Source organism: Paramormyrops kingsleyae, chromosome 7, assembly GCF_048594095.1.
Source record: "Paramormyrops kingsleyae isolate MSU_618 chromosome 7, PKINGS_0.4, whole genome shotgun sequence".
Lineage (NCBI taxonomy): Eukaryota > Metazoa > Chordata > Actinopteri > Osteoglossiformes > Mormyridae > Paramormyrops > Paramormyrops kingsleyae.
In genome coordinates this window covers 3334876-3362258 of record NC_132803.1, presented here as the reverse complement: position 1 = coordinate 3362258, position 27383 = coordinate 3334876, and the positions used below count along the sequence as shown (strand labels likewise).

Genomic DNA, 27383 nt, shown 5'->3' with positions numbered 1-27383 from the left:
CATTTTTTTTCAATTATTTCATGCATCCAATAAACTGTGTATGTAATAAGCAAATAATTAACACAAGAGAAGATTGCATTTCAATAACAAAAACCCATCTGTGCATTAAACACATAAATCACACATCTTTTTAACTGTTGTTTCAGATTCCAGGAAATGTGACTATAACTGGGTGGGGTGGTTTGAGTCTGCCACCCAAAAAAAGAAAAACACCAACCAACAAATCCAAAATGTTAAATTTCTCTCAGTACTTTAATGAGCATTTCAGAAAACCACCAATAAAAAGTAAGGCATGCTCATCATTGGAGTCATCTCATTTCTCCACACCGCTTTGGTGTAAAAATGACATAAGTGAGATGCCACCCTTAACCACTGTTATTTTTTACTACCACTCTGTCTGGCTTTGGAAAAGTATCAGATAAGAAGGGTTAGGCTTAGGGTTAGGCTTATTGTGAAGCAAAGAAGAAACTTCTGTTTTGGATTTGTGACAAGCTCTAGTATTGGTTGAATACAACATTTCCATTCAGGTTAGTCTCCTGTAATCAGTTTTACTGGTTTGTACATATTTTTTTGTTTTTAGGTACATTCATGGTTTGGGCCTGAAAAAACACCTTTTTGTATTTACATCCTGGAGAGGATGAGCTATTATCTATCCTCTGAAGCTGCACTGACACAGGCAGGCACATCTCTGCTCAGCAGACTGTGTTTCCTGTCGCTGGGGGGGCTTTCGAAGATGCTCCACTACATGTGTGGGTATGAAAACGGCCAAGGGAGAAGCATTATGGATATTTCTGTATTCCCAGTGGGACATTCAGCTAAGTTTATTTCACATACATAAACACACATATTATATATATGTGGTATATAGGAGTGTAGGGTTATTGACTGTTCAGGTGTGGGTCTGAGGGGCTGAATGTTTATTTTTTAAGTATTTAGGATATTGTGTCATTGGATTGTATGTTTTTTTTTTTTTTTGGTGTTTTGAGGCATTTTTAATTCATAGGGGGTCCCAGCTAACCCCGCTGTGACTGTAGCCAATCTCAGTAATCGTCTATGATGTACTCAAAGTTGTAGTCCTGTGTTGGCCATGTGTCCTGGAGCTGCTCACTAAGGGCGGTGACGGACGGGTAGGTGGTGTCGGTCAGGAGTTCGTAGGTGGTGGTGGGAGGCAGGGTGGTGGTAGGGGGCAGGGTGGTTGTTGGGGGCTGGGTGGTGCTGGGGGGGAGAGTGGTGGACATGTTTGCCCTTAACCTCTGCTGCCGCAGCTTCTGCAGCTGGAGCAACCTCAACCGGCGCAGCTGGGGGTTCCCCACACTGCCCCCAACGCCTCCCACCACACCACCCCCAACGCCTCTCCCCACACCACCCCCAACGCCTCCCCCCACACCGCCCCCAACGCCTCTCCCCACACTGCCCCCAACGCCTCCCCCCACACTGCCCCCAACGCCTCTCCCCACACTGCCCCCAACGCCTCCCCCCACACTGCCCCCAACGCCTCTCCCAATGCCATTCCCAACTCCTCTCTCAACACCATTCCCAGTGCCTCTCCTGCCATCGCCCTCAATGCTGCCCCCGGCGCCCCTCCTGATGCCGCTCCCGATCCCTCTGCCAACGCCGCCTCCCGACGGAGCCGCCGGCTTGCCTGCTCCCTGAAGCACGCGAACGGGCCGGTTCCGGTTGATTGCCATGATCTCCCGGATGCGATCCCAGTTGGATTTTCTCAACGTGAAGGTGCATGTGGTGGCACCCTGGTCGTAGCCCACCAGGCAGAGGCGCGACTGGGGAGTGTACCCCTCCGCCCTGGCGGTCACCCGGTACTCGCCGGGATTCAGCAGCCTCCAGTAGTCTCCCGTTGCCGCTGTTTGCATGAAGAGTCATTAAAATCCAAATGACAGTAAACGACAAAATTAAATGGCAAAATAAATATATTCTGAATCACAAATTCTTACAATGAGTCAAGAAAATTAATCTATGGATGACTGACATGCAGACAGATCTGGGAGATCTTCCAAATAATCAATTACCTATTTACTCTTGATTAACTAATAAACAAATGAATTAAAGTGTCTCAAACACAGAACAATATTCAGTTAAGAATCATATACACATCATGTTTGTCTTCCCTGATTTTATATTTGAATACAGGTTACAGTCCAGGGGTCTCATTCATTAATGTAAAATAAGTCCTAAAAGTGTGTTTGTGAATCGCTGGTACGTACAGGCAAATTGGTATGTATTACTGGTTTGTATGAACAGCCAGAGAAAACAAACGTTGATAAATCACATGCATTGTAAAGACTAAAGAAAGGTCCTCTATAGACCATATATGGAACACAACTTCCGCATTAATACACGTCTAACCGAAAAATAGGAGAACGTGTTGCATAATTGGAAACTGCGAAGAGGCAAATACACTTACATCCTTATTCCTCTTTGTAATATATTTTGCACTATACACTTGAATTGTTATTTTGTAACTATTTTGCTGTTAAGAGATAAAGCACAAAAAAAAACACACACACACATGGAGAGGAGGAACAACTGAATTTACTGAGAATGAGATGGAAGTTTTGCTGGACTTAATAGCAAAAATCAAATAGGTTTTGTTTGGCAACTTTACCAGTGGTTTTGTTTGGTAAAGTTCTTTGGCAACTTTACCAGTGGCCTGTCAAAGAGCCCAGACGGACCCAGCATGGGGAATGGTGACACATGCAGCTAATGCTGTGTCACCTGTAACGTGAAAAGTGGCACAGGTGAGGAAGAAGTGGTTTGATCTGAAAATGACCACAAAAAAAAAGGATCGCAGCCCACAGGGGCGGCCCAAACACCCCATCAGTGTCAGCTTTGGGTACAAAAGCTGCCATTCAGGAACAAAACATCCCTGACAGCAGGTGGGCAGGGTTCCGCTGATCCGCTAACTGCTAATTAGCGAAGCTAACTTTCCCGTTAGAGGATTAGTGTCTCTGGTAACTTTGAAAACTGTTAGTGGACCAGTTAGCTTCCACTAAATATAGTTCTGCTAACTGTATATCTGGAACCTTTTCTTTGCAGGTAAATAAAGTTTAACGGTCAAAAACGTTTATGTGTAAAATGACACATATTGGTTATCGTTAGCTTCTGCTAATATTTTTAGAATTAGAATTTTATTATCGAATTAGACTTTGGAGTTACCAGTTATAGAAGCTAACTTTTTGGTTAGTTGTGCCCACCACTGCTTGGCAGGCGGTGCAGCTCCGTCACCCATGGAAGAGGCCGGGCTCACAGAAATAGGTGAGGTACTTTTGTGGTTGTGTTTAACTGGCTGTGGCAAGTAATGTGTGTCATACACTATAGTAGACCAAAGAGTGAATGTTGCCATAAATGAATTGCGCCAGACACGTTAGTTGTTTTGTACTGCATATATTTAGTAACAGTGATATATTATTTCTTTGAGCATGGACCTTATATGACATTGGAATGACTCCTGTTCATTAGCATGACCTGCCTGCACGTACTTTGTACGAACATAACTATATCATTCTATTTGTCACGGTTGAATGTTAAGTGGGAGTCTGTGCGTATCCTATGTGCCGATCGGTTTGCTTCAGTTATGCTTCTCTGTCATTAGGGGTTTGTGCGTATGTATGGTTGGGAGTTTTCGTAAATATACGCACATTTCTACACACAGGAAGAAACTGATTAATACTATCCCATGCGTAAAAATGTGCGATGCATGGTTTATGCACAAAACTGTTTGTACGCACGGTTGATGAATGAGAGCCCGGTAATCCAACCTTGGATCAATGCCGATAAGCTACAAACAGAACAGACGCTCACGTCACCTGCTTTGACGTCATGTTTGATCCCCTCCACGGATATGGTAGCGTTGCCGATGGGGTTTCCGTCCATGTCCCTTACCAGACCCTTGATGCCACGGTGCACCTGGCAACACATGGAGATGTTTATCTGCTTAGGGCAAATAATTTCTATATAGTAAATATACTGATGGCTGCACAACCTTGAATAATCATCGGCCAGTAAACATCTGTAACATCTGGTTCCTTTAAACTGTGCATTTACAGAACATAATTCTTCAAAGAAAAATAGCTCTACTGTGATAGTTCACAGGAATGAAAGGTCGTCATAGAGCTGCATAGTTTTTGGGAAATCCTTGTAACAGCAGCGATTTACGTCAGATTTTATCAGACCCAGTCAGCAATAAAAAGTAGCCATCCCTGCAGGGATTAGCCCAACGCTATCACTGCAGCCTTCCTAACTTGTTCGATGAAGACCAGCAGGGACTCGCGGTTGTTCTCCCACTCGTGGGCCAGCTCGCCCTCATGGGGGAATTTGTCACAGCCCACGAAGACGGACAGCTCAAGGCAGTTGGTGTGCAGGTAACTGAAGTCATTCATGCCTGAGAGATGAAAGGGATTGTTTTAGCCAAGTGCTGCGTGGTGTAGTCCTGGACAGACCATAAGGCACTCCCTTAGGGGGGGCAATTTATTGTGTTTACTCTGCAGCTACGAGCTAAAGTATCAAAGGGTCATATAATGTGGGCAAAGACACTCCTCACTTAATGACCTACCTGTTTAACGACCGCCTGGACTTACAATCAGCTCTCCGACCACTCAGCATCGTATGCTGTAGGAGAACTTTGGTCGTGGAGACGACAGCACGGCTCAGCATCAAGCATCTCATCTCGCATTAACTTTTCTAAGTCTCAGTCTCAATCCTGCAGTCACTCAGTCTTCACTACACTAGCGTTTGCGATCTCCAAGACTGCGTATTTCGTTTATAAATTAGCACTTTTTTTTTTTTCGTATATATACTAAAAATATACTAAAAATGTTATAAATGGTGCAAAAAGTGACATTAAAACAATACCTAAAGATGGTTGATACAAACCCACTACCAGTAAGTATCGGTAAGGGGTGGCTCCTCGCCTATCGACCAGTTTGCTTAACAGCATAGTCATAGGAATGGAACTCAAGTGTTAAATTGCGTCTGAAATAATGTCACTACAGGAAGTTCAAGTGAGGCAGAGATTGTAAGTGTGTTGTATTGTATTGGAGCCCCCAAACATACATCATGAAGGCTAATGCCTGTGCAATGTTGTGGTCTAGTCTAGTAATCTATGTATTTTCCCAGAACATGTGGCCCATCCATGACCACTTATCCAGTACAGGGTTGTTGTAATACTGGAGAACATCCAAGGAAACATGGTGCAGGGCATGGGACAGTCCAAATGGGAGTCCAGTAGATTGCACACTATGGGCAATATCAGATCTACCCACATAGACCATGTATGGGCAACGTCAGATCTACCAACATAGACCATGACATATACACTCTACACATACAGCACCTAGACTGGGAACAACACCCAACCTTGGGGTATGAGGCCACAGTGCCGCCTGAACGCTGCAGCATGACACCGCATGTATAAAATGATATGTAATTAATGTAGGGAGGGGTTCTATGCTTACACGTTTGGTTTTCAGCTGCTTTCATCGTGTCGAGGTTGCAAAGGTGAGTTGTACATTTAGCTAATTTCTCATACTTACTGCCCACGACAGGCTTCCAGCTGGCACGGTTGATGATGCCCTGGCCAGTAGTGAGATCATCAGTGTGACAGGAGCCGCGGTAGGTCTCCGTCATGGTGAGGTGGCTGGAAGAGTAGGACGTGGCCAACCACCTGAACATAGCGTCGTCTGGGGTCTCCCTCAGCCCCTCCTCTCGCTGCCAGTGTGCCCGGGCCCAGGCGTCCTCATTCATCTCCTCCTCTGCCTCCTGACCCCCCCTGCCCCTCCCGTCAAGGCTCCTCGTTGTCATCTTGGGAGGGCGCTGCATGTCGAACGGGTAGGTTATAAGCTTCTCTCCTCCTTGAATGTTGGCCCCCAGCACAAATGGGTGCTTCTCCATCCAGGCGATGATGGCTCGCGTTTCCACGGCAACCTGAGAAGCACACAGTTGCACGCACACAACAGACATTGAGATCTGTGATCAAAACGAATAAATAAAAAGAGCATTTCAAAAATGACCAATCACTGTAGGTCTATAACTGCAGCTTCTGAAATGATTGGTGAAGAACCATTTAGGCCCATGCTGTCAGCCCCAGATCAGAGCTATAAACTCTTTGATTCCCATTTGCTCCCCTGTTCCATACCCACACCCACCGAGCCATTGTCTGATTGGTAGTTTTCTGGGATGGGGATGTGGTGGTTAGGGACATAACGGGGGACCCAGCCCCTGTCTTCTGCCCCCCACAGGATGCTGTTGAGGTCCGGGAAGTTCACAAAGATGTCGTAGCCCTCTTCTGTCCAGTGCCCCAAAGCCCAGTTGCCCATCTCAGAGCCCTGGGCCACAGAAACGACGAAGAGGGTCTAACTTAGCTGACACACTGCAGCAGAAACTGAGCTGAAAATGACATTGAGGATGAACGTGCAGAGAGCCGCTTCCTGACCATCTCATAGGCCAGCTCATAGGCGTCAGGGTTGAGCGAGGGCACTAGGTGGATGCGCACTCCGTCCACCAGGCGGCGCACTCGAGGGTTGTCGTCGTTGTACTCCCTGCACAGGAACTGCATAAGTAGCAGCAGCAGCTCCCGGCCCAGCACCTCGTTCCCATGGAGACCAGCCGTGTACCGGAACTCGGGTTCACCTGCCAGAGAGCAATCAGCCTCACTTCAGCACTGTCTATATCCTCACCTGTTTCACTCAGTATAACAGACATGGCATGTCGTGATTATGTGGAATGGTGACAGCTACTCGGGTGACAGCTATGTCAGTGTTGTTCTGTAAAGGGAGGTGATCTCCACAGATGCAGGAATCCAGAGAGATCTGTGCAGATGACGTGTGTGGGATTCTGAGCTGCTGCCACTGTGCGTTTCCCCGTCAGGTGTCCCTGTAGCATGGTACCTGTCTCGTGTTCCCCGGGGTTGTCGGAGATCTCCATTGCATACATCTTCAGCCCCTGGGAGCTCTTTCCGATGTTGTAGATCCTGGTGATGTTGGGGCACTCCTCATTCACCACTTTCATTAACTGGGGTGGGGTGGGGGGCAACAGAGGCAGTGGTGGAGTTGCAGGAAATGAAGGAAGGTGAGACTTCAGGTGAGATGTTAAGCTCTACAGACCATGGTACATGGTAGTAACCCATTTACATTCTACATGCACACAGTCGTTGGTATTATACCAAGCAGAACCCTTTCATGAGATCCAAAGTTGGGTCAGTGAGAAGGATGACTGGTGGTCTTCCAAGGTTTTGAATGCTCTTGTATAAATAGCCCTGCCACCACAAAATATCTGGTATTTTCATGCGTCTTAGTCTTTACCCAACTCAGTCTCCCATAATTTCTGTTACCCTCAGTAAAGATCCAGATCCCTGCCCAGTCCAATGTCACTTGCTTCTGTTCTTGATTGCATGGGGGTCATACCTGTCTCATCTCCTTGTAGTTGTGGTGCTTGAATTCCAAGTAATCTACGGGTGTGACCTCATTCTCACTGAAGTAGTAGGTGTCTGTTGGGAGATAAGAGAACCAGAATGTTCACAGGTGAGCTCACAGACTTGTTAGTCCCAGCATCTTACACACTCAAATGTCAGGAGCATTTTGATTGGACCCAAGGACCCAGGCTTCTCTAGCCAAAATGCTTCACAGAAGTCAAATACGCTACCCTGCCAAAAAAAAAAGTCGCCATTTGAATTTTTCATTGGACCACCTTTAGCTTTGATTATGGCGCACATTTGTCATGACATTGTTTCCACAAGCTTATACAACATCTCATGTTTTATGTTCATCCAGATTTGCATTAATTTCTCACTGAGATCCTGTATTGACAAGTGAGTTGAACCACTTCATAAAGCCTCCTTCATCACATCCCAAAGACCAGTGAGGTTAAGGTCACAACTCTGTGGTGACCAAGTCATGCGTGAAAATGATTCCTCATGCTCCCTGAACCACTCTTTGACAATTTGAACCCAATGAATCTTGGCATTCTTGTCCTGGAATATGCCCATGCCAACAGGGAAGAAAAAATGGATGGATGGAGGTGTAACCTGGCCAGTAGATTCAGGTTCTCAGCTGACTTCACTTTATTGCTGCATAACGTTGCTGAGCTGTAATAATGATCCAGTTATTGGCTCTGAAGTATTTGCTGATATAAATTCAAATGGCGACTTTTTTTGGCCAGTCAGTGTATAAATTAGTAACAAAAATATGTATCTCCAACAATACATTATTTCAGAAGCATGAATAAAATGCATTTTGTCAGAAAATACTTGTAAACGAAAACAATGTAATGAGACACCCTTAGTACTACAATCGGAAGTTTATTTTACACAGTCATCACTGAGCAACATGCTTAAATGGACTTGCGTGAATTGTTGTCAGCGAGGCAAATATGTCAGTGTCAACAAGATACAAACTAGTCTCACTTTATATTCACAATTATCAATCATGTTAGTTAGTCTGATATCTAACTATCAGTGGTAAATTGTTAAAATGAGTGGTATAGGTAAGAAATCTATACAAACAACAGAGGTGAATAGTTCAGGTCCAGAAAGTAAAAATCCAGACCAAGATTTTGTTTCAACCAACCAGTTGAGTATTCTGTGACTGTGACTCTTTATACTGAATGGGTTGGTTGAAACAAAATTTTAGTCTGGATTTTTACTTTCTGGACCTGAACTATCCACGTCTGATAAATGACCAGCATAAATACAAATGTTACCTAGTCCAAACATAAATCTTCTTATACAGATGACTTCATAAAACATCTTTTCATTGGTCAATTAGATATGAAATGCTAGTAGTAGACAGAGGAAAATGGGCGTATTCCAAAGTCGCAATCGTCATAAGGTGGGTATACATATTTCCCATCAAACAGGGACAATACAGATGCTCCTCTACTTAGGAACTTTCAACTTACAAACTTTCAGACATAAGAACGAAGAGGACTGTAAGTCCAAATTGTGTTCCTTGGGCTCCCGTTTCCTGTCCGCAACATCAATTTTTTTTTCTGCACGCCAATCCCGCCTAGTATGACTTCTGGCCGCTACTCCCGTCGCGCAGCAGTATAGCGTGCGTACTCCCAGCATCCTAGCTCTTTGTACTTGCGTATTACCCTTAAGATGATGTTGAATAACGAGTTACGAACATTTCAAGTTACGTCTGTTTATCATGATGGAAAGCAGGGAACATTGTGGTTAAGAGAAGAGCAACTTGAGAGGACTCTTGCTGTTGTATGTTTTTGTGGGATATTACACATGGTTTGTGGGACTTATCGATGTCAGTCAGAGAACATGAAGATAGACCAAAAAATGTTCAGTTGAGTTTAGCATCTGTCCTAACAGGTGTTCAGCAACCTAAAGGGTGATTTTATTTAGGTGTAATTCTATGTATGTAAGCAGTTGATTGTTCAGATGTTAATTTCTGTCTATTTTACCATATAAGTCTAGAGTAGGGTGCCTAAGTATCACCGCGGTGCCGCTGAGGGCGGGTCGTCACTCACTGGGCAGCGGGCAGGCCAGCACCTCCAGTCGCATGCAGAGGCTCCCATTCCAGCTCTGCGGCAGGATGCGGATGTAGCGCGCCACCACAGGCTCTGCGAATTGCGCTTGCACCGGTGTGTCCTTGTCGACATTCCCGAAGAACAGCTTGGGGTAGTTTGAGTGGAAGGAGGGACAAAGGAAGTACGTCTGTCAGCCGCGATCGTTTGATAGCCCACAGGATGGAGCTCAGCCTTTTCATACTGTACTCGTTATTACTTCTGAATTCTTGACTTTTAATTAATATTACTTCTGTAATAGTACTTCACAGAAGAGGGTCTTATTGGTTATGGAGCAGCTTCGAAGCCGTAAAGGAGACTCACCCATTCTGCATATCCATCATGAAGCACAGTCCAGTCTCGGCTATCATTGCTGAAGGCCACATGGTAAGAGGTGACGAAGTCTTCACTATAGCCAAGGGAGAAATGGCAAACACAGGCCTGATTTCCTGTACTAGCCGTGACCAGACTTTTTCATTGAAGGAAACAGCACCCTGCTTACTGGATTGGAGAATCCCTGCCCTGGAGGATGATCCCGCTGAACTGGACCTCTCGGCGGGCGTCCACCTCCAGCCAGTGGTCCCGTTCCTCTGGGTCGGCGCACCAGGCCCCGCCGTACATGTTGTCTTTGTCATCCAGACCCTGCAGACATAAGACTTTACATAATATTCCCATGTAACAATACTGTGAGATTTGGGGGCATAATCTTCGGCGGGGGTGAGGTCAGGTGACAAGCCCATTCATTCCCTTCCCCTGTGCCTCATTGCCAGATCGGCTTATTGTGTCTTTCCAGCAGAACACACACCCAGACCCTGAAGCCTAGTCCCACATGCAGCTGTAGCCTAACCCAACACCCAACACTGTTCCCTGTGTCTTTGCTCTTTGATTCTGTTTTCATTCCTCTCCACAATTTGGATAAATCCCTTCTCCACACACGATGTTTAATCTTCATTAAAACTACTCCTCATTTCTCTGCTAAACTTTAATAAAAGTAAAGGTACTTGTGATTGACACCTCCATGTGTGAGATGAGCACCACATGAAGGTCAGTACCTCCCTCCCGCGATGGGCCCCGTGATTGTTACTGGTACATATGGGAGCCAGCGGGGCTGTTATACGTGGCAGAGACTATGCTGGGATGGGGCCGTGGATCAGACCGCAGTCACCCATGACCTGGGGGAGGGGAAGGTTGCAGGTGACGTCCCACCTGCATGTTTAGGCGTCCCCGATGAGGGCCAAAGCCATGGTCAGACATGGAGGAGGCCAGCAGCTGGTCACTGTCCACGCGGTGAGACTCCAGCCCCAAAGGCGGGCAGACTGTGGGGGAGGGTGGCAGAAGGAAACATCACTCTACCTTACGTTTCAACTGGCAAGCACATGTTGACACACGCAGTGAGCCAAAATGGCCGCTCATCCAAAAAGTCTCACCACTTAAACAAGTTGTAAATAAATCCATTTTAAAGGAAATAACATAAATTCTGGTGCTCCTTTGTGTCCAACCCTGACTAAAACTGTCCAGAACAGCTAAGCTACAGTGAAAAGAGTTGATTTGTGCGATACTACATCGAAAAATGCAACACTGTTCTAGAACCAAGTGAATGGGTTTAAGATGGGTGTATGTAAGTCTCTACTTATTGTGTTAAAGATAAAGTAAATTTTGCACTGGTTGCTAATGAACCTTATTTGGCGCAACACATTAGTAAAATATTGGGATCCTTCACAAGAATACACAGACACACTTTAGAAATGACCTGAAATCCTGAGGACATGAAAGATATCAGCTGTCCTGGGTTACCTGGTGATGCCACCATTCTGTGGGGGGGGGGGGGGTGAACACCCCTCCTCAGGGACCAGTGCACAGAGGCTGGTGAGGTTACTCACAGCCACGGTGCTGTTTATTTGGGAGAGAATAAATTTGGGGTGTGCTTTGATTTACACCCCAAAACTCAGCTTTTATTTTACTCAGATAGTAGGGGTGAGCAGCTGAAGACACATAATCTTCCTGCACCTACAGCAGCGGGGGTTTCCATGATTGACAGCGCCCACAGAGTCCAGATTTTCAGAAGTGAATTTGTGTTTCAGAGTTACAAAGTGCAGATTTAATCAGGTGCGATTACCACAGCTCACAAGCAGCGCACAGCCTGCGATCCTCACAGCTCACAAGCAGCGCACAGCCTGCGATCCTCACAGCTCACAAGCAGCGCACAGCCTGCGATCCTCACAGCTCACAAGCAGCGCACAGCCTGCGATCCTCACAGCTCACAAGCAGCGCACAGCCTGCGATCCTCACAGCTCACAAGCAGCGCACAGCCTGCGATCCTCACAGCTCACAAGCAGCGCACAGCCTGCGATCCTCACAGCTCACAAGCAGTGCACAGCCTGCGATTCCTACAGCTCACAAGCAGTGCACAGCCTGCGATCCTCACAGCTCACAAGCAGCGCACAGCCTGCGATTCCCACAGCTCACAAGCAGCGCACAGCCTGCGATTCCCACAGCTTACAAGCAGCGCACAGCCTGCGATCCACACAGCTCACAAGGAGTATATGTTTTTCTGAGAGGTGGACAAGGGCTTGGCCTAACGCTGAGGCTCAGTCAGCCCAGCCTGTGCCGCCTGTGTTTTTCCATGCACATTAGTTTGGGCTGCAGGCACGTGGGGTCTGGCAGGAGGCTCTTCCCCGTCGCTGGGCATCGGAAACGTCTGGTCGAGTTGCACAGACGGCTCTGTTTCACATTAAAAGCCACGTCCGAAATTACCCCCCCCCCGCCCCCCCAAATGGTCTGTGTCACAACTGTGAGGAATGAGCAGTGAGTTGATTCACACTGAGGGCCATGTTATACCTTCTCAGCATCCAACATCTCCAGGAGTTTTAGTGTATGAAACATGTTACTACTTGCTGGCATTAAAGTGATCTTTGCCGACACAGTTTATCATTTTAAGTGGTTTAAAGCAGTTTCGCAGTGCAAACAAAAGTATCTGAATCCAGTGTCCATTCAGCTGTATCGGCAGATTAACAATTGGGTTGATCAGTTAAAGTCATGATACATTAAGAAAGTCACATTACTCTCCTGTTGCATGAAAAATAAAATCCTATTTGGAAAATAAGGAAAATCAGCGTTGCAGTCATTCAGATAATGGCTATACCAGTTAAGCCTATCATGTTTCACCAAGCCCTTTATGAATCACTGAATGCTGGGACACTGAGGACCTACAGAACCTGAGCTGTGCAGGACTGGACATCCTTGTAGTACCAGCTACTGGTGGAGGGATTTGTGTGGGGCTGTTAGGGGTGGAGGGGTGATGCCCTCTTACTCTTTGGTCCGGCGTAAACAGGTGGTGGCTTCACATAGGCTTCCTCTTCCTCCTCCCATTTCTTCCTCTGTTTTTCTGTGGCATAAATCAACAGAGCGAACAGTGAGTCAAAACTTCACCATTTCGGTGTGTGTCGACCCATTCAGACATCCACTGACACCCTGAACTTCAGTTGTAGCGGACATTAAACAGACGTCACCCTGCTAGGTCCCTAGTAGGAAGTCGGGGTAATTTCAGATTGACCCACATGTGTGAATGGAGCAGGAAGTCGTCCAGAGAACAAACGAGTGGGCGTGTTGATGACGTTTCTGTCATGCAGCTGGCACGAAAGCAGAAGAACATCCAATGGCGAAGAAGAAGGGCCATTTACACAAAGAAGACCCCAATGAGAATGGCTGACTGGAGAGACAACGAGATTCGGGAACTTCTGCCAGAGGTGCTGTAAACAAAACACCACGATTTCCGCAGTGTGCTATTCGCATCATTTCCTGTCTAACTGGAGCTCCAGAATAGAGAGGGACAGGGAGAGGAAGAGTGGAAAGTCCATTATGGGCTCCTCTCCTCTTCCTCACTGAAGACTTGGGATATTTCATTTTCTGAGCCTCTGTAGAGGAGGCAACACGCGGCGCCAGCTGCTGATTTTATGAAGACCCGTCCCCCCCCCGCAGTGGCACACATGCTTCTGCTTCTCTCCCGTTGCCTGTCCTTCGCTCTTCATCTCTCTCCCTCCCTAATGCACCAGGGCAGCAGCCCGTCTACCCGCCTACATTCCAATCCTGACCTCTGACCTTCTCCACTATCTTTACCAGTACAGTAATAATGCCTGCTTATTTACAATGTTATTGCTGTTCTACATCAAAGCCCAACTCTTACTGCCCCATAATGTATAACCAGCTTGACTAGAAACTCTTGGATCCAGATTATACACAAATTCCAGGAAACTGTCAAATTGCACAAACATTTTTCTCACATATTGCCTGGATCACTGGTCGGTTTGTGAGAAAACCTTGCACGACAATCCACCTTGAAAATGGCCCCTGAATTTAAGGTGAAGCTAGTTAGCTTAAGCATCGCTGGCTGATTATATTTACCTTTCTCCTCTTTCTCTTTTCGCGCCTTCTCTCGTTCCTCCTCAAGCTTCTTCTGTCCTGCTATGGGCACAGAATATATCAGGAATCAGGGACGTTTGCTATGGTGTAGTGCAGCACCCTCAAAGCAATCAGCACTAATGTTTAACCTAAGAAGAGGACAGACACCCTACCACAAATGTTCATTGTCATTACGAATGTAGGATAGCTACCTGTCCCATTCCACTAGGTATAACCTGAAAATGATGTCATAGCTATATTGTCATGGTAACAAGTTTACTATACATCCATAGTGCCATGGTCTTCGGATCCACTGGAGCAGCATAGTCATGTATAGCCCACTCTGTAGTGATATATCCAGCTGCAATGCCCTGGGTACATTACACATATGAGAAAATGGCCGCGTCACACACCATTCAGCTCATAGTCGTACTCTTCGTACCATTCAATCTCGAAGGGTGGAGGGGAGGTCTCCTCTAATGCAGAAAAACCACAGGCAAAGCATTAGAACCCTTGTAAAAAAAATCAGTCAAATTACTAAGATTAAAATATATGATCTTATCCAGGGTGCACTTCTGCTTTGTGCCCAGTGCTGCCTGAAATAGGTTAGAGGTTCCTTCATGACCCTAACTGTAAGATTGATAGATGGATTTTATGGAGGCAACTAAAGCTTTATCTTCAGGTATTATACATATAAGTTATGTCCAATATTGTCACCTTGTCTGGAATCTGAAGTTACTATCAGACATGGCTGTCGCATTGTTTGATGTAGACCTGTACAGTAGAGCCCTGCATTGGGAGCGGGATCCCGCGGGTCCCGCGGGACCCAATGCAAATCTCACGGGATTGGGCGGGTTTTAGATTGTCGTGGGCGGGAGCGGGCGGGAGCAACAGAGATAGCGGGCGGGATAAAAATAGACAGCGGGTCCCAAAATTGTTAGCTTAGCAGGATGGAGGATGCAGCTGATGTTGTTAATAAAATTGCAAAGGGAGAATATAAAACAAAACTAAAACTGGGGAAATCGGAGATATGGAAAAACTTTAAAATTGTAACAAACAAAGAGGGTAAAGAGCTGAACTTTGTGTGTTGTGTGAAGTGCGGCAAAGCAATAGTGTACAACGGGCACAAATCTGGCACTTCAGGATTGAGGCGGCACACTGCCCCGTTGCTGTACTCCCAGGTAGAGCCCTGCATTGGGAGCGGGATCCCACGGGTCCCGTGGGACCCAACGCAAATCTCACGGGATTGGGCGGGTTTTAGATTGTCGTGGGTGGGAGCGGGCGGGAGTGACAGAGACAGCGGGCGGGATTGGGCGGGAATCGTCAGAAATTCAGCGGGAGTGGGCGGTAATGGTCAGAAATTCAGCGGGAGTGGGCGGGAGCGGGATTAAAAAAATAGTCCCGCGCAGGGCTCTACTGTACAGTAGTAAACCTGTCTTCATTAGAAGGGTCCTGTCTGTACTCGCAAGTTCCTGGGCTATTAGTTTGTAATTTAGACAGATCCGTCTTTGATTGTTCACAGGTGACTAGAGAAAAACGGGACTGACTGAGACATTAACAAACGACGAATCACAGAGTTTCATGTGCTGATGTCATCAGAGCCCTCACCCGATAATGCAGTTACCTGGGATAAATGGGTGCCACTCCTCTGTCGGAAGGACCTCCTTGGCATCGGGGAAGATCTCTATCTCGCCATCTGTCGGGGAACGAATAGGACGCGTATTCATAGAGGAGAAGTCAATATCAAAAGGATCCAGATGTAAAGTTAAGACCGGAGCATCTCATCAAGAGCACATGGATCGCTGACAATAAACTCAATGCCAGAAGACATTAAGTAAGCAGACTCAAGCTTGGCTGAATGCCACTGTTACAGACGCACAGAGAATAACTCAAGCAACACACACACTTTCAGAAGAGCTAAACAAGGGAATTAAATAGCTTAGTCATGGTTCCTACTTACGTTTGGGATCCCAGTCTCGATCCTCGAATTGATTTAAGCTCTTGGTCACAGTGCTTGGTGCTGTAGGTGCCCCTGGTTTCACAAACACCAAAAAATAAGAAAATTCCAGTCATCATGACATGTCACCATGTTTCCTTAAAACCACAATGCTTTTGGGCCCAAACAAAACAAGGTACCACAGGGCTGAAAGCATGACGTAATGGTTAGTAACTGGCTTATATATTTAATTCTGCTTTCTCACCGTGTTTAGACCATATAGTTCCCTCCTCTTGTGAGCCCTTATGGTCTGTGGTGCCGATTGCTGTGGGGGAAAAGTGATCGGGGTCATGAATCCACAACAAATTCAGGATGATGCTGTCTAAATCTGTAACCATTTTCAAAATCAGTGTTCCACTACCTCATTGTGTTGAGTTTCACTGATCAAGCATAAATGATGATTAGATGATTCATTCACTTAGTGAGTTGATGCTAGTAGTTACAAATTGAACTAATATATCTGGAAAGTTAAAATCTCAAGTATATGTACTTATATCATATGAACTGACAGGTTGAGGTTAAATCTGCATCCCAGTCTAACCAGTAAGCCATGTAAGATGCCGCTGTGCTTCAGACTGTTAACCACATTCTGAGTACTATGAAATCAATCTCAGGATATCTCCCAAACAGAACTGAGCCGGCTTTAGGGCTGGTATGGCCCCGCAGTGGGTAGGGGGGCATACGTACCCTTGCTAGTTGGATGGCTCTTCTGCTCCTCTTCCTTCTCCTCAAGGTCTGTCTTCTTGGTCAGTCGTTCCTCTGTCTCTTTGGGCTCCTTGCTGGCTGTCGGTTTCTTGGTGGGTTTCGGCTTCTTGGTGGGCTTGGGGGGCTTTGGCTTCTTGGTGGGCTTGGGGGGCTTTGGCTTCTTGGTGGGCCTGGGGGGCTTTGGCTTCTTGGTGGGCTTGGGGGCTTTCAGCTTCTTAGCTTTTGCCTCCCTTTCTTCTTCTTTCTTGGCCTTAGCTGGAAAGAGTTGGAAGGAAAAAAAACAGACACATTAATCACTCAAATACTCCTGCTTACCTCTCTGCGGTGGGAGTAACAGCTCTGTAGTTTTCTGATTAAAAGCTACGGTGCTCTGATTAATATTCAAAGCTTGGGGCATCATGGCTTTAAGATGCCTGAAAACTCTGGCACCCATTTCAAAAGTGACGTCTGCATTAACTGCTGCTCAAGCTTCATGGACAGGGAGATGTTTTCTGAGGGTGACAGGCAATACATAGTTGAATCTTCTGGAGTAGGGTAGTGCCACTATGTTGTCCTGCATTGGGTTCTACAGTACAAAATCATGGGATCATGCATGAGATGAGGACAGACATGGGTTCTGGGTTTCTGAGGGCCTTGCAGGCTGCGAGATCTTTTACTGCCCTGCTTCACTGGGACTTGGGTTCTTCATTCAAATTCACACTTGCTCCAATAAAACCACGAGCTTGGCACGGCTCGCCGAGCACATCCTGTCATCGGGGAGCAGTCTTTCCTGCACTCAAATGATTCCGTTGTGTTTTTTGCTGTAAGTGGACCTGGGCAGAGTGCAGAGACATAACCCCAAAAGGCCAAAGAGAGGCCCAAGTCTGTCAACCATTAACTCCATTTTCCTTGTCCTTCTGCCATTTTTTTCCATTACTTGAACAAGGTCTGCTCTTTAACTTTCAGCCTAGTAAATCTGCAAAACATATAGTGTAGACCCTCATTGCAAGAAGCATCCAAATGTACCTTTGAAATACAAGCTCAGGTATTCCAAGAAATACTTGCTTCAGGGTTCCAAACTCTTTTTTGGATAGAAAATTCCATAGCTGGCACAGATTTCAGACTAAACAGATCACCATGAAAGCTTTTGGCTAGTCATGATGGGTTATGTTGGGGACGTTACAGTCTTGATTCCAGGAACGCTGGCGACGTTTGCGTCTGGCTGTGTGGATGGTCCAGGATGGGGTGACTAGAACATGGAGAGAGGTTCCAGCACGGGTTTGCCAGACTGTCCATTAATCGCCACAGAAGGTGGCCTTAACTGGCGCTGGGACACAAGGCACCTTCTTCAAATCCTACTAGTGTAAATAATCCCACATAATGACTCAGTTTGGCCAGGACTTATAACACCAGTCCTCACTAAGAACTTTCTTCTCTATGCACCAAGTCTGTAAGTCTTTATAAATCAAACCAGTAAAACTAACACGGCATTTATATTAATCAAGTTGCACACAGTCAGTCATTCTGCAGATCACACTTGGCCATCTTGGCAAACTTCCTTCAGAAGGATATTATATTTTTCTTTCTCCTCTGCCATGAGACTGCTGATTCAGCCTTTTCCTTTGCTATCGGTAAGTTCTGACAGAGGCGATCAGCTTACAGAAAAGCGAGCTCTACTCCATCCAAGCCTACTCTTTGTTAGCTGAGCAAATTAGTAGAACATTTTTGTACGATGCTAGTTTAATTTTGTCTTATAAGCAGTTTATTGGTGGTGTGACCTGATGGTAAACTGTGCAGTGGGGGTTTGCTAACAAAACCACAAAAAAGCATTTCAAAAATAACAGGCAAGACGTGGACCACCATCCTCATGGAGGTATTCAAACGTCAACAAATCATTTAAAAACCACCATAAACAAATGCTGCCCTGCTGTCAGGTCACAGACATTTTTCCATCCCGATAAAAACATCCCACTAATGAACCTACCTCTGTAAAAGAGAAAAACACCAAAATCGCATGGTGTACTTCCAAAACGCCCTGTAAATCAAAGGCTTAGCCTCATGCGGATGGCTGTGGGTGTCTGAGCCAGTGTGCAGTGAGCAGTACTTTTTTTTCCCCTCATACAGAGAGAGCGAGACCTCTGCTCACGCCTGGGGCCACAGCTCTGTTACTCTCATCTGCAAAGAAACGTTATGCTTTTCTAGCTCCAGTGACTAGATTAATTTAAACAGTAAATTTAAAAAAATCCACAGCTACATTCAATATGTAAACAATCAAAATGGAAATCTGCACAATAATGCTACTGCTGTACAACCTGGTGATGAATTCAGTGCTTTGGAATGACAGAGACGTTACCCTGGGCCACGCATTTCTCACAAAGCTTTGTTTTCAGGTTTTTTATAAAAAAAAATTATTTTACCTGCTAGTACTTCCTCTGGCGATTTCTTGACTTTTGGTTTGGTTTTCTCAGCATCTCCTTTTGCGATTGGATCATCCATCAGGACATCTTCTCTGATCTCAGCCTGTCTCTCCTCCTTCCGCCGATCAGCATGTCTCCCGCCTTGTCGCACCTGGGCCACCGAGGCCACAGTGTCAGCTGATTCAGCGAATGCCAACACATAGCCCATGACCAGTAGGGCGGCGCAACAGAGCACCATCCCAGTGCCTCTCATCTTAAATCCGGCTGTGTTTTTCTACCCGTCCAGGGGGGTCCCAGGCTGGTCCTGGAAGAGCTGGAGGGAGAACTCTAGTTCCAAAATCCTGATGTTTCCTGCAACTGCCGTGGAAAATAAAACAACCAGAGCTGGCCAGACGCGAAATGACTCAACAGCAAAATCTGAACGGTTCAGGTTTCCAAGAGATGAGAATCCTTAGAGGAGAGCTGTGTGAGGAACTGTGAGGGTGAGATGTGGAGAACTGGCGCAGAATTAGAGCAAAGGTTGTAATCTCCAGCACCCAAATAGATGCAGGTGCAAAGGAACATCTGGGACTGGTCCCAATTAGGCTGGATGACTTGCTGTGGACTGAGGGAAAAGTGAAGAATGTTCTGGTCTGAAGTGCTGCAACAGAAAACAAACAAACAAAAAAACTGGATCACATGGAGTTGGACTCCCAGCAGAGGAGAAGCAGTGAAGTGTTTCCGTAGAGCAGGACCTCAGCGCTGCCCTCGTTCCTGTTCCCTCGGCCTCTCTCTTCCAGTGGAATCCCTCCAGTAATGCTCCCCCCGGTCTGTCATACTGGGATGTAGTGGGGGCAGGCTTGCGGGTAGGGGTGAACACCTCCCAAGATGTGAAATTCCAGAGGCGGAGACTTGGAGGAGATGTGGGGGGGGGGGGGGGAGAGAGAAAGAAAGAGAAAAAGTGAGAGAGAGAGACTTGACTTGACTTTTAATCTCTGCTGTATACATGCGGTGTGTGAACCACACATGAAAACAGAAAATCATGTGACTGCATACCTTCTATATCAGTTCTTCCATGACTGGGGAATGCTCATCTTTTTAGGAGAAGAGAAGAGAAGAGATGGACAGTACAAGCTTGTTTAAAGCAGCTACCAGCATGAATGAATGGAGTGAATTCAACACAAGCACCCTGGATGGAAAAATCATCATTTTAATAAGAGCCAAGGGGCCTGTATGTCTGTAAACTGCATGTTATTGCCAAGCTTTAAAGGATGTCCTTTTGTTTAACTTACCCCCCCCCCCCCACACACACACACACACACACAGGCCTCCAGCCCAGTACACACACAAAAACACTCTGAAGACTCACAGCTTGTCCCGGCTGCCACGCTCTAGAAAAGATTCCAGAAGTGGTCACCTTTTCAGACGAAGGCTGGATGTCAGACACAGTCACCCCACCCCCAGCGTCCTGTTTGTCAGTGGGGCTGGATTTTCTACGTCAGCATTTGAAACTTTTGAGCTTTAAAGGCCTTTCTGTGGGAGGACTGGTGGGATGTGCAGGGATCTCTGTTTCAAACAGAACACTGAATCCAGCAGAGAGATTTGTGCCAGCAAAGCAGATCACCTCAAAATGGGGGAGAAAAGTATCAACGGTAATAATTAGGAGCAGATGGGGGAGGGTTCGTACCACATATCTATTATGAAAAACTTTATCTCCCTTACAATACCCTGTTAACCCTGTGAACTGGGAGATGGGGTTTGGCTGGAAATATGGTGCAGTAGGCTTGGCAAAATAAAGGAAAAAGGCAAAATACAGGAAAATGGTGAAAAAAATGGCGAAAAAAAACGACTGGAAGGTCCAAGGCCAACTGGCTGCCGAAAGGCATGGAGCAAGTTAGCTACCATGCTGCTGGTTTATCTCCTTAGACTGCAGTCTGGTCTTTGTGCTCGTGCACGTATTTACGTACTGATACAGTCACTCACTGAGTCAGCAGTTTGTCTGAATGGGGCGCCTTTGGTCTTACTGTTAGAGTTAGTGTTAGAGTTAGAGTTAGGATTAGGGTTAGTGTTAGAGTTAGGTTTAGTGTTAGTCTTAGAGTTAGGGTTAGTGTTAGTGTTAGCGTTAGAGTTAGTGTCAGAGTTAGTGTTAGAGTTAGGGGTAGTGTTAGGGTTAGTGTTAATGTTAGTCTTAGAGTTATAATCAGTGTTTGAGTTAGGGTTAGCTTGGCTTTTGAAGTTAAATTAGTCATTTATTATGGGCATTTTTACAAGAGCGCTTCTCACATTTGAAAGGGGTCAGAGAATAATTTTCACTTTTCACCAGTATTCCTGTTTTGGGCAAAGCTACATCACTTACATTAGTCAAGGGAGCAAGGGCCCAGGAAAATCCCAGACAAACATGGAGATCGTGCAGAGCCCTCAGCCCCAGATCTGTAGTCGGAGACCTTTTAGTGGCATTTCCTCTTCAGAAGCGGCATGTTTACATTTCTGGGAGAGCAACTTGGAGGCTCTTCCACAGTTGGCCGGTGTTGGTTAAAAGCTGGTTGCAGCGCAGTCGATGACTTCTGCTGGTCGGTGGATTTTTATTTTACAAGAGCTCTAGCTGAAATCTCCAAGCACGTCTGAGCAATGAGGTCAGAGGAGAAATCTGGCCATGTGGCACATATCTAGAGCAGGCTGTGCCGAGCGTGATCTTTTTGATCCCCTGCAAGAGGGGTCTCACAGGAAGTGGGAGGGTGGAGCCAGATACAATCCAGAGTAATAATACTGTAGCTTCATAAATCGGCAGTATACTTTACTGGGCAGAGCAATACTGCAGGTTGTACTTTTCAGCTGGTCTCTTTATTTCATATTTATTCATTATTTATTGTATCTCGGCAGTTCCTACTTATATCTTTCTTGTTTTGTGAGTGCCTTTTTGTGCTATTTTGCTTTCTAATTCAGGGTTACCTACTTCGTTCAGCTGGTTGGCGTGAGATGATCAATTCAAGACAAGTCTGCACACACATGCACACGTATTTACATGCATGTAACTGTTCTGTTACTTTGTAAATAGTCCGTTGGGTTTGCGAAATACCCCAAAGCTTTTGATGCAGCTCATTTTAGGTTTGTAATGGAATAATATAGATTTGCCGTAAGATTTCTTGCATGACCATGAGAGTCTGAAAATGTGTCACACCAGATGCGTGAGAGCTGGCAGCCCTGCTGATTCTGTTACATGTTACATATTACTGAATGCACAGACAAAGAATTCATAAGTTCTGAAGTACAGAAAGCAAATAAAAAATCTTGAATCTTGAAATGGGAGAAGAGCTGAAAATACAGGCTGCATCTGATTGAGAAGTAAAACTGCCTACATGACTGTGTCAGAAGTCTTGGTACGAAGATTGACTTAAAAGTCTTTTGAATCTCAGTCAACACTGAAAGCAGAAGTACATTATCACAAGGTCTGTGTTCTCAGGACTGAGCTATCATCATACCGGGTGTGTCCACAATCTGAATCAGTGGTAAGATCTGCCCACTCGCTCCCCTAAGGAGGAGTCATTTGGAACCAAGAGAGCTGAAGCCACTTATCTGATATGGATAAGGACACAAGTTTGTGCTTAAAAAAAGCAAACAAACAAGCAATGGATATCATTTCATAACACCTCTCTGACAACTGCAATGTATGATTTTCTACTGAGATGTGAATGTGTTACTTTTGGCTGCATATTCCCACTGATGTCCCACTTATTTGAATCAACATCTCACTTTTTCCGCTCTGGTCAAGCATCCATGTCCAGCACTGGAACGGCAGCAACTATGTACCGAAAATTCATTGAAGTCTCAGTACACCAGAAACATCCTGGAGAGTGGAGTGAATGAAAGAGAGAGGGGTGCAAAAGAGCACCTTTAGCCACGCCCAGAGATCCATTGACAGCACTGCAAATCAGAATCTAATCTTTATCACCACAGAAGCACCTAAAGGTGCTAGAAGACACAGAGCTTCCAGGGAGGAATGAAACAAAGAGTAGAGTTCCTACCAAACCAATGGTATTATTCTCCTGCCTAAAATTGTAGGATCTGGGAATAAAGGGTCCGGGAATACCATCAGTCCCTCCCAAGCTGTTCTTTATGGTACATACTGTCGGCCTTTCACTGTCCATTGGGAAAAGTGTTCTTTGCTGTTTACGTTATCAGTCTAAGGCAGCTGAAATGGAGCAGAGAAGTAATTGCCCCTATGTTCATCTACTGATCCACAGACACAAGAAGAAAAGCCATCTTATACGTTTGCTGAATGTTTTATCATGTGTGGCAGACTTCCTCTTGGGATGAAAAAATGATGTTTTGCGGTTAGACTCCGACTGTCATTACTATCCTGTTCATTCTTAACACGTCCAATCATAAACAGGGATGACCAAATAAAACATTTGAATATACGCAAGGTCATAACGTAACTTCACACAGAGCTGATAGGACAGGGGCTACCTCTCCCTGTCACCCAATGAAAACATGTACATTACCCCCATTTTTAAATAGTATTTACAAAGCTGCCAGGCTGAAATAAGCAATTATAGGAAACAATAATTCTTTGTACTTAAAAGAGCTGCCTGGCTACAATTAAATGCTGGCTGGCCAAACATTTCCCAATGGTAATTTCATTGTGCGTTCAAAAACAAGTATTTGAGAGAATTTGCAGCAGCAGCTGACTTTGTCTCCAATTTTACCATCAATGTAAATTAACAGTACCCTGACTTTAAAACTCAGTAATACTCACCCATACTCAGTTATACTTATGTATAACACACTGTTGTAGGGGCAACATTTTAGCTAGTGGCACCCTTCATTTAATGCAGGTGTGAAACAGGGAAAACGTTAAGTCCTCTGGCTTCTGAATGGAAGGAATGAAGGGTTAAGGGTTTGAGGCATGTCAGGACTTGTGCCCAAATGGGGAGGGGCCCTTTCCTTTAAAAGTACCTAAGGAAATGCCTACAGAATTGTGTAGCAAAGGATTTATAATGCTGATTGAATTGTAGTCTTAATAGGTTCTTGCTTTGTTTGGAATATGTTCTTGGTCCAATTCTGCTCAGACTTGTACCTGTACATTCACTGAAAGCTCAACATAATTGCACTTATGCCTAATTGACTCCCTTGACAGCAGGAATGTTACTAATGTGCTATTTCCTTCACTTGTACATCATTTTGGACAAATGCATCTGTGAAATAAATGTAAAGGTTATGTGATGTTTGTAGAACTTTGTGGGACAGACCTAATGAGCTAATAGTCCCTCACTTCAGCAACCTACTAATGCATCTTAAGTCTGGGAACTCCATACCCTTTACTGCTGTACAGCTTTAAAGTGTCTCTCTGTTATCATTCTCTCACCGTTTCTCTTCTCCTTCTCTCTGTCCTTGGTCTCTCATCTTCTCCTCCTTTTTCAGAAAATATGGGATCTAAGGAATAAAAAGGTTCCAACAGTGCTGAACCAGACGCCTTGATGGAAGATATATGATTTTTTTCCCCAATACAATTCATAAATATCAATTCATCAACGCAAGTTGAATATTTCTGGTTTGTGCTGGAGAAAAGTTACTGGATAAATAAGTTGTGAGCCTGTGATGAAGAAACTGGAGCATAGGATAGGAAAACAAAATATTTAACAGCCGTGTTTAAGAGCCTGATCAGGAGCCAAATGCTGCATCGAGCAGGAATAGTGAGTCACAGGGTCACACTCCAGCACTGGGTTCAGTTAAGTCCTGTACACATGTTGGCCAAATCACGGGGACCCTGATTTCACAGAGATCCTCCACAGCTGGTCACTCGGCCAGAGTGTCACTGATCCCTTTGTAATAGTGCTTCTCAGTCCAGGGCTCAGGGACCCACAGACAGTCCACATTTTTGCTCCCTTCCAGCTAGAGGGAGCAAAAATGTGGACTGTATGGCAGGGATCTTGGAGGGAGCAAAAATTGAGGACCAGATTGGGAAACACTGCTTTAAATCCCATTTTACATAATAAGGCTACTTACCGAGATATGCCTACAGATATGCCTACAGCAGGCAATGTGGTTAAAGAACTGGACTTTTACCCAAAAGGCTGTCAGATAAACTTCCAACAAACCAGCTGTTGTGCCCATAAGCAAAGCCATCAAGCCAACACTACATCAGGGAATCCAGCTGTATGCCAGGGTAATATGTATAACTCTTAGCTATGTATCCTGATGCTTTAATGAAATGTGTAGTGCAAAGGAACAAAGGAAACCCACACAATCACAACACATAGTGATAACATTTTAGGAGCTAGAAATTCTTTGAGGTGCAGCAGAACTGTCTAGAGGCAATCTTCTCAGAACTCAATCAAAGGCTTCAACTCATAAAGCCCTGAAGTTAGGTAGCCTCAGGAGAGTGATGTCATTCAAATGGATTCTAGAGCCCTCACGCACTTTGCTTCCTACATGTGATTTGCATATGGGACTAATATAATCATACACAGCTGTCATTATGGAAACAAAGACATTCCTTCCTTCCATGCACTTTGAAGTCCTGACACATTACAATGCATATAATATCCACTGTGTCCCAGTTCAAAGTGACTACTAAAATTGTTCAGGAACACTCTATCGCCATCATTTTTTTATTTGCCTGAACATTTCCTTCAATATGATTTGCAGTCTAGTATTTCTATTTCTATGCAGGTCTTCGCACGACTGTCCCTCATCATAATGAAACAATTAAAAGTGCCTTAAAGCTAACAGGCATTTAAAAATGTGGATTATTTCCACACGGTTACTTTCAGCAAGAGCACACACGCACACACAAAGGTGAAGTTATGAAGCCTTCCGAGGTTTGCATTACAATCAGGAGACGATTACTACAATTAGACATTCATTCTTGCTCCCACATGCACAGAAGTATGAACATGACCTTTAGCATGACCTCTTGCTTGATTGAATCACTGTCCGTCACAGGTTTGTGGGAGAAAGAAGAAGAAACTTAATACTATGGGGGGGGGGGGGGGGGGCAGCGTGACATATGAGTGATGGATAAAGATGAAAAAGGATCCAAGGTCTCACAAAAAGCCAAACCAGTATGCAGCACACACTGGTCCATGTCAGTCAAGCAGGATCATCACGAAAAAAAAACAAAGAAACACTCTCCTTGTTGAAGTGAAAGGTCCTAGCTTAGCTGTTCAGGTAAATGTGAAAGAACTTGCTCAGTAAATACATGCACAGCTTTCCAGAAGGCTGTGTAAGTCAGATGTGGTGTGCGTATTTCACAGCATGTCTGATTATGGGGAAATGGCTTCACACCCAAGAGATAAGAACAACAGTAAAATTATTCACATGACTTAATTATTTAAATGGCTTAAAGGCAAACCAGAGTAGAAACAGTTTCTTTTCCATCCTCTTCAGTACTTTGAAAATTTATTATTTTGGGGGAAAAAAATTATTTTATGGTGTCTAAACCGGACATCACATATAAAATTAGGAAGATTTTTGAGGGGGACAGTAAATTATCTGCCCTGTTCCCCTAATAATTTATTTGTGAAGGTGATTTTCAGTGCTTTTTATGACGAGAATGACTTGGAAATCCCTGTTAGGTTTAATATAACATGTGCTTCCATACCTCCAGCCCAGAGGCATGAAGAGCCTCATCACATGCCTGGTTGTTATTCTTCTCTTGCTTGATTCTTCTCACATGTTTTCCAGTGTTTTTTTATCTTGCTGATCAATGATCGGACTCTTCACTTCATCTGGCTGTCAGTATATCTCATGTGGAGTTTGGGTCCAGTCAGATTCCCAGCCAAAAATAAGGGCCAAATGTTCAATGCTGAGAAGAACAGGCCCCGCAGCCATGTCAAGGGACGGAACACAGGGACTTAGAAACGTTTTCTCGCTTATTACCAAGCAAAGGAAGTTCAGTACTTTTCACATCCAAATCAAAACCAGACCTAGTATTTTGCCTAGAAAATGATTTTACTTACAGCTGTAATAATTTTGCTCATGTATTAGTTAACAGCAGATAAAGTCTTTGAATACAATACAGAGTGACCAAGGTTATGTAGCTTAACTTGAAATATCTTACCTTCACAAAATGTTGACTTCACTGCAACTTTCCTACTGTTCAACACATTTATTGTAAATACAGATCTGTTTCGTTTCTCTCCTTCAGGCAATAATCATCATCAGAAAATCCCCATAGCAGTCATACGGTATTAGATTTCCATGGTTGGCATTGTAAAGCAGTTAACTCTTACCGGACGCGAAAGACAATACTCACACCATAATCTGTTCATTTGTCTCCTTTTAATTTTTAACAATATGCTCCAGGATCTGTTTACAGATTCAGTATGTTAAGGATTATCAAGATCCAGAGCAACATCCAGGCTGCATGTCAGGCAGGCCCA

At 45.0% G+C, this 27383-nt stretch overlaps 1 protein-coding gene across 2 annotated transcripts; it reads right to left on the bottom strand.

The window, feature by feature from the left end:
• Window positions 1-233: 233 nt before the first annotated feature.
• Window positions 234-20100, bottom strand: aebp1a (AE binding protein 1a). Of its 2 annotated transcripts, none has more exons than XM_072714104.1 (21): window positions 20056-20100; window positions 19021-19910; window positions 16607-16879; window positions 16125-16184; window positions 15884-15955; window positions 15548-15619; window positions 14337-14399; window positions 13927-13986; window positions 12836-12910; window positions 10732-10841; window positions 10028-10167; window positions 9850-9934; window positions 9490-9634; window positions 7416-7498; window positions 6900-7023; window positions 6446-6642; window positions 6159-6338; window positions 5547-5937; window positions 4257-4396; window positions 3822-3921; window positions 234-1858 (listed from the first exon to the last, which is right to left on the bottom strand). In XM_072714104.1, exons 2-21 carry the CDS (start codon window positions 19271-19273, stop codon window positions 1041-1043), a joined length of 3441 nt encoding a protein of 1146 aa, XP_072570205.1. In that variant the 5' UTR covers window positions 19274-19910; window positions 20056-20100; the 3' UTR covers window positions 234-1040. The 2 variants fall into 2 exon arrangements, with proteins under 2 accessions (XP_072570205.1, XP_072570206.1); XM_072714105.1 differs by having other exon boundaries at window positions 13927-13983.
• Window positions 20101-27383: the final 7283 nt, after the last annotated feature.